General features: G+C 41.7%; 1 protein-coding gene across 1 annotated transcript in view; it reads right to left on the bottom strand.

The window, feature by feature from the left end:
- Nucleotides 1-235: 235 nt before the first annotated feature.
- The window catches only part of DEPTOR (DEP domain containing MTOR-interacting protein), a 165,704-nt gene continuing 157,638 nt past the window's right edge, over nt 236-8,301 (bottom strand). Inside the window, exon 10 of the mRNA XM_006879319.1 lies at nt 236-364. Within this exon, the coding sequence (XP_006879381.1) occupies nt 236-364 (129 nt within the window). The remainder of the gene's footprint in view (nt 365-8,301) is intronic.

The raw sequence follows: 8,301 nt of genomic DNA on the forward strand, positions 1-8,301 counted from the left end.
TGTTCCCCAGACATATTCTTCATTGACGTAATATTGTTTAAGACATGATACCCGGTTCCTCCACAAATCAAGAAGATGAATTATGTAGAAGATGAATTAAGATGTGTGTGCATGGAGACGAGATTCGTATGTCCGTAGCCATCCACTGCATGGACGTCTTGTTATGGCACTGCTTTGGGGGGTTCTGGCCTTGTTCCCCACAGGACACGGAAGGGCTGGGAGTCGATCGGTTGGCTCAGCATTCCAGTTCCTCCATGACTTCCATGACAATTGTCCGGGGTCCCGTCAGAATCAGATTGCTCACCGTCCTGTAGTCTACGTGTAGCACGTTGAGCCCATTTACAGAGACGACAAACTGACAGACCTGAAGCAAAGACAGAGAGAAAGTGCATCTGTTCGAGTTCCTGGGTTGTTTACACCACAGACATTCCTTTAATAAAGATACTAAATAGCTCCAAAGGGTAACTTCATTCTTGAAATAAACAGACCTTGGATCATTCACAAGATACTTTGCTTTTCTCCCTGGGAGGTGACTGAACAGAATATAATGGAAACACCATTTGTTGTAGTGATATTCTGAGCTACACCTGTTCCTACCTCAGCGCCTTGCTACCTTACCTTCAGTATTTACTCTGCTGACCTTTATTTCCTTCAACTCTAAAACAGAGATACAATAATCATATGCCTGCCATAACAGATTGTTTTAAGAATCAAATGAGGTCAAATCACATGTAGTCTACTACAGTGCTCTCAACTCTTGTCATATCAAGTCATTCTCTTAGTCACCAGATTTATGGCTGTTATTATTCATCTAGACTCAATATGTAGGAAGATCTTACAGCAGCATAAAGTTCTATGCTCCCAGGATGCTTTTCACTCCTGCCTGCTGGTCCTGCATGGTTGGTAATAGTGCTTTCTTTCACTTTACAAAGTGTTCTGTAAGATGGTAAATCTACAATGTCTTATACTTGTGCATGTGACCCAACACAGGCCAACTTTTCCAACAAGTGTTGGTTAACATCGTGGAAGGATAATTACAAGTCAATACATCGCTTCGACACTCAATAATGAACAGCCACTCGAGATACACCATGGTGGGCCTGATAACAACCCGCTGCTACTGTCCCAAGTGGAAGGCTTTCTTTTGATGCTGGGGTTTGTATCAGAGGCTGAGTACTTTTTCTTTTTTTTTCATTTTAGTGAAAGTTTACAGAGACTTTGGATTTCCATTCATTCATTGTTGCACACTTTTCTTCCCTGCCCACTCTCCCCCCTCACCAGTTCACTTTTCTCTTTAATAGGTAAAAAACAAACAAACCAAGATTCTTTCATTGTTATACAACCTCCCCTACCCAACCAGTCCACTCCACTATGCAGCTTTCATTCTGGACTCTTGTCACGACAGTAATACCTAAACATATACTCCTGCTAAACAGTTCTCTCCCTCATCTGTTTCAATGCAGTATGTATTATTTATCCCCTTAAGTTTTCCCCTTACCCTGATGTCAGTCCTGCTTTACAACAGTGGCACTATGCAGTACTTGTCCTTTTGTGACATTTCATTTTGTGATATTTCACTCAGCATAATGTCCTCTAGAGTCACCCATTTTGTATACTATTGCATGAGTTCCTTGTTTTTCAATGAGGCATAGTATTCCATTGTGTGAATATACCACAGCTTCTCTAGCCATTGATTTGTTGATGAACACTTGGGTTGTTCCCAAATGCTGAGTACTTCCCCCGACCCCTTACAAACTTTGAGTAAATTTTGCTGCTACAAAAACATAGGCTCTATATCTCTGCATATCTGAACAGGTATTGGACATGAGTGATTTATGCCATTCAAATGGAAAAATGAGGACAAACATATCTCCACCTATCAGTGACAGTTATATCTAACTGGTAAAACATAACCAAACAGTATACAAGGTGCACACAGTAGGTGTTTGTAGGCAGAATGAAGACTATTCCACCACCTCCTACACCCTTCCCCCACAAAGATGCTGATGTTCTCATTCCAGAGTCTGTATATACATTAGTTTACATGGTAGAGGAGAATTAAAGTTTGAATTTGAACTAAAGAAATTAGCTTGGATTATCTAGTTGTGCACAAAATAATCACAAGTTTCTGTAAGAAGGAGAGAAGAAAGTAAAAAATAAAAACAAGCAAATGGAAAAAAAAACCCCAAACCAGAAGTAGTAGATGTGACCATGGACACAAGAACCAGAAGCCATACCTGGAAAGGATCAGATGGTAAAGGTTGCAGGCAGCCTCTCACAGCTAAAAAAAGAGACCAGATCCTCCCCTGAAGTTTCTAGAAGCAATGCAGCCTTGCTGACAGACGGCCTGTAAATGTCTGATCTCCAGAGCGGTAAGATAATAAACTTTAATTGTTTTAAGCACCGAGTTAATGGAATTTTTTTCCTAGCAATCATAAGACGCTAATACAGTTTTCAACAAAGGTGCCACTATTAATCTGTACCCACTAAAAACAAAGAAGGATGAAGAAATGCAAAGATGTGTGAAAACAGTTAGTCTGGAGCACTAAGGGACCATGGGAAGGAAGCTCAACTTCCATGAATCTTCCTGAGACCAGAACGGTCGGCTAGCAATGCTGACCTTTCTGAAAGGAATGATGAGAGAGTGCATCTGGACACAGTGGGAGAACAAATGTGGGCCAAAACTCAGAATCATAAAAACCTGGGTTCAACCTGAGGAAATGAGTCACTAGTCATGAGACCCCAGGATCTTAGTCTTGGGGGACATTAAGGTCATAACAAAACCACCAGGACAATGCTTGATACATTGGTGAGTAGTCTTAAAGGTCTTAAAGGTTTGGGGGTGGCCCTCTAAGTTACAGCCATTGGTCTCTTCACCTCTAGAACATAAAAAAGAGTGAAGAAAGTCAAGGCTGCTTGAAAACAATTAGTTGCACCTACCAATGGCCTTGGTTATCATCAACTTCCAAGACCCCAAAATAACAAGATGGGGCGCAGGTACTAGTGCTGACTACTGTGAAAGGGGTCACAATAGAAAGTTACAACAGGAAATAAGTGAGGGGGGAAGAAAGGAAGATGGGAGCGAGGTGAAGAAAGGAGAAAAGGCCACAGGACGGTGGAGACTCATCCACTAACAACGTCTCCCAAAAGTGATGTGCTCACTGCCCCCAAACCAAACCAATCACTCTTGGAGAAACTGTAATCAGGCTATTCCACGGAGGTCAGGCTGGAGAACCTCCCCCCCTCCACATAATTTGGGCATGTTTTGGTGGGCACACGTCCTCTGGAAAAGACATCATTCTTGGAAAACTCGCAGCTCAGTGAAAGGGAATCATGAGATGAAGTGAGTAATGAGCTCTAGCAGACTGGAGATTGGGAGGATGGCGTGACTGGGGCAAGATTGTGATCTGTGGCTCATAGTGTTGTAAATTGTAGTCGACTCCAGGGCACCTGACAAGTAACAGTAACATTGTCAATCTTTTTAAAGTATAATGCTTTACTCATGATACATAAGTGTATAGAAGGGATAATGTAGACATCTGTTCTCAATTAGTCATCAGTGAATTTACCTACTGTTTGAATACTCAAATAATAGAGAAATTACTGGAGAAACAGTCATTTACTGCCATCAGTTTCTAAGTAGGTAATATTAGTATTCAAACAGGGTGTTAAAAGTCTAAAAAAATCTATATTATTCACATACACTCCAATTAGAATGCATTAAAAGGCAGGTCTATTTTTGTGGAATGGACATAAGGTTTGGAGTGTAACGATAAAATTCAACTTCCATGCCCTTTTGCTAGATGACGTTAAGCGAGTCATTTCTGGTCTCCACATCTCAACAACATCCTCTCTAAAACATAGCGAGTTAGGAGAAAATGCTCATCTTCAAAGGATCAAATTAAATAGTGTATATAAAACCTCTTTACAACTATTAAGCATCATATAAATTTTTTAGTCTATTAATGTCTTTCCCTATAAAAATATCGACTTCCTCTTGAGGGCACCTTTTAGCCAAATAACAGATTGGTTCATAAAATATAGTGAGTAGTACACACTTGAAAAAAAAAAATCTATATGAGACCAAATGGCCAACTGTTACAGCAAATATGAAAGGATAGGAAAACAGGGAAGCCAGTAAATGGTAGCACAGTATCTAGAAGAGAATGAACTAGTATGCTAACAGTATAGCACCCTAAGACTGGGAAGATACAGAGAAGTATGCAAGACACTGTCAACTACAGACAGAGGTTACAAGAAGAATCAATAATAATGAATGGAAATTGCAAGGAGGAAGCTGGGAAAAACACAATTACCTTGTAGGTATCACAATTTATTGTTGAGAAACAAAATGTCTATGAAAAACTAATTTGCTTTGTAAATTTTCATGCAAATCACCGTGAAAAATGTAGCCAGTATCACTAAAGAAAATTATGTAGCAATTGTTAACTAGGAATCTAATTTGCTATATAAACTTTCATCAAAACCACAATGTTGTCACTGAGTCTGAATCGGCCCATAGCTGACCCTCCAGTGACTTTTTAGAGACAGTACACCACATGGGAAGAGACTGCCCATCTTTCTCCCATGTAGCAGCTGGTGGGTTAGAACCACATACCTTTGTGTTAGCAGCACAATTTTTTACCACTAAGACACAAGAGCTTAGAATTAATAAAACAACAAACATCTCCACCTCCTACACCACTGTCACTTGCAAAAACAAATGGAAAGTGGCAGACAGATTACTTTACTCAGCAAACAGTCACTGTTGTCATAAAGCTCAGTACTTTCCACCCTCCCAACCTACATTCTGACGGTGTTCTCTCTGAACAGAACATACAATCATTGTTTCCTCTTCCCCAAGCCAACAAATCTGCCTGGTTGGTTCTGGGCACATTCTGTACAAAATCAGCAATTCTCATCCATGGTTAAGGTCAAAGTCATAATCGAGGTCACACTAGCCGGGCTTAAGCAGTCCTGAAGTAAGCCATGAGCAATTTGCAAGGCAACTTAGCATCGAATAATGTAGACAACGGTCTGTGGGGTTTGGCTTTTTTAATTTTTTTTTCCTAACACAGCAGACTCCTCACCCAAAGTATGAGAGGAATTTCCTCCACCAAACCTGGGCTCTTTTTTATCTCCAGAGGGATGGGTAGTCAAGTCTTCTGCGTGGCCAAATAAGAAAGCAGAAAGCCAGGGTCAAGGTCACTGAATCAATTCCAAGTCACAGTTGCCCTCTGGTTTCTGAGGCTGTACACCTTAATGGAGGAGGCCACCCATCTTCGTCCCCTTGGTAAAGGACAGTAGATAAGGCTGGGGGATTTGAATCATGGACTTTCTGGTTAGCAGCCCCAGTGTGTAACATACCACAACCATCAGGGCTCTGGTGCCAAATGACAGGCTAGCAATTATCAAGTGAGCTCTCACTAAAGTTAACCCTTCATAGGCTCTTTTTCCCCCCTTCTCCTTGTTGTGTTCCATAGAGTCAGATCTGACTATCACAGGAAGAGACTGCCCATCCTTCTCCAGCAGAAAATCTGGTGGATTCGAACTGTCAGCCTATGGGATTTCAGCGCAGCTTCTTGCCAGTAGGCCACAAGAGCTCCCTCCTTCATAGGCTCTTGAAGATTAGCTAACTACTTGTTGCCCAGACAGAGATCTCCACTTAGGAATCTCATTCAACATTTTCTCTCACTCACGATTGTGCTTTGTTAGTCCCTCATAGTGCTTGGCTTAATTTACCAACATTTAAAAGTTGAGACATTTTCACATAAAACATTCAAATTACAGCTTTCCTAGAATAACCTGAAATCTGGTAATACTGAATCTGGATGGCCACCTGGCAATGGCAAGCTGAGGCCTTTAGGGGCAGCTGTTTCTGGAAGGGGTACATCTTCTCATTTTCCACAGCTCTCGTCACCTTCTTTTTTTTTTTAGCTGACAGGCATATGAGTTTGTAATCCCTGATCTGGGGCCACCAGAAGGGAAGTTCGCAAGAAATTGAGGAAGGCTTAGTGCTTCAAGAACTGAAGGAACTCAGGTGTGCAGAAATTGCTAAAAGAATAAATAAAATATAAACACACACAGTATTGCTTAGCAGTAAAAAGGAATAACGTATCCAAGCTACAGTATGGGAGCTCTGGTGGCCTAGTGGTAAGAAACTGTACTGCAAATGCAAAGGCATGAGGTTTGAATCCACCAGCTGCACCGGGTGGGGTGGGGGCGGGGTGGGGGGGGAAGTAAAGTATGGGCACTCTCCTTCCATGCAATTAACTGCCTCTGAAAAGCCACTGGTAGGTCAACTATGGGTTGGTTCTGACTCGATGGCACACACCAACAACAATGCTACAATTTGGATGAGCCTTAAAAACATGATGCTGCATGAAAGAAGCCAGTCACAGAAATCATGTACTGTTTGGTTCCATTGATATGAAATGGCCAGAATGGGCATGAAGGCAGGTTAGTGGAGGTCCGAAGTTGGATGCTGGAGTGGGAGTAAAAGAAGAATGATCCACAGGCTGACATCATTCCAAAATGAATTGTGGGGATGAGTATACAACTTGTGAATAGGGTGAAAATCATTGAACTGTACAATTTAAAAGGGTGGATTGTGCGGCATCTAAATTGTATTCAAATAAGACAATTTATGGGAAAGGAGTCTGACATCAGACAGATCTTTATGGACAGAAAAGGAGGGTTGCACGATTACTTCGGGGCGGGGCCAGTGTGCTTGTTGATTATGGGGCCCTCGGAGGCGACTGAACCTTCGATGCGGAAGGCTGTGCGCTTGGGAGGATAGGCATTCAGTGATCTCTGCTCAGGAAACTCTGCATAGGATGCTAAGGGAAAAGGGGCCCCAGCATGGTCAGCTGACAAAGTCCAGTAATAGAAGTAGCCGATACTGTTTTAAGGCCATTGGGCTGGGCTGCTAAGGCCGAGGATGGGGTCACGGTGTATGATTCCAAAGGGGAAGTGATATAGAAATGATGTGCTATTAGACTTAATCAACCTTGGCATGTGGACACTTGAACTTGATTTCTGAAAAATTAAAAAAAGAAGTTTATTTCATGTACTTGATCTGCAAACACACACACACACACACACACACACACACACCCCAAACAGTGTTTGATGGAGCTTCCAGTTTAAGACAAGTTTGAAAGCAGCAGTGGCATCCACTTCCTAAACAACATGCCTCTGGAAACTATGAATTTTGATAAACGATGATAGTTATGCAAAGGCTTCAGGTCTTTTGTTCACAGGGTCAATATGAGTTGTGCTCGACTCTACAGCAATCAACAGCACAACAACACAGAATTAACACACAGAATATTAACAGAAAATCATTAAATAACGGAAGTCTCTGATGTTAGGAAAATTAAGAAGAAAGAGTATCATCAGCAGAATCCTTTCAAAGCAGCAGGCACACACTCTCTTAAAAAATTCTGCCACTTATTAAAAACCTATTCACTTCTAGGCACCAATCCAGCTACTCTACAATACTCTATCAACAATTGTCCTCATGGCTGTGTGGTGACAGATGCTGGGTTTGGAGCCAACCAGCTGTCATTCTGCTAAAAGTTATGTGGTAACTTTTTTTCTGATACCCTCTTTTGTTGACTATGCCCAACATGATGGGACTCTAACACCCACCAGCATCCATGAGGTGACATGACTCGGGTTTGGCCAATCGAGTTCTTTCTCCTAGACCACTGACTCCAGAGCTGAGTTGCCCAAGAGAGAGAAACTCATTTGTTGTCTTACTTGGGCCCCCCCGCTCTGGTCTTGTCCTTTATCAAGCCTAGTTCTCTAGTCTTCTCTTTAATTCTCTTATTAGATTCCATTCTGACCATCAAATTTTTTTTTCTTACATTAGTAAGAGTTGGTTTTTATCATTGACAACCCATTGCAATACAACATAGACTTGTAATCCTATCCTTACCAACAGATGAAATATCCGGGAGGCTAACTGGCTCGCTTGTGGTCACTCAGCTAAGCTTATGTGGAATTTAAATTCCAGCCTGTATGAATCCACAGCCCGACATAAACACGCATTTATCAACTGCAGTGTGTTGATGCAAGTTCAGAGGAATGCAGAGTGTAGTGAAAAACAAACGTGTTCCCTTTGGCTTTAACTGTTAATTAAACAGCCAAGTTCACCCAAACATCTGATGGTGTTGATATTTAGACTCCTCCAGCTTCATAAAGGTTTTCCCCTCACCAAGTTAAAGCTAAGTTGCTATATATAAACACACACAGAGGGAGAGGGAGAAGGGAAGAGGGGAAGAGGGGGAGAGGGAG

This window comes from Elephantulus edwardii, unplaced genomic scaffold (genome assembly GCF_000299155.1).
Source record: "Elephantulus edwardii isolate Elephantulus edwardi_28Jun2011 unplaced genomic scaffold, EleEdw1.0 scaffold00003, whole genome shotgun sequence".
In the NCBI taxonomy this organism is placed as follows: domain Eukaryota; kingdom Metazoa; phylum Chordata; class Mammalia; order Macroscelidea; family Macroscelididae; genus Elephantulus; species Elephantulus edwardii.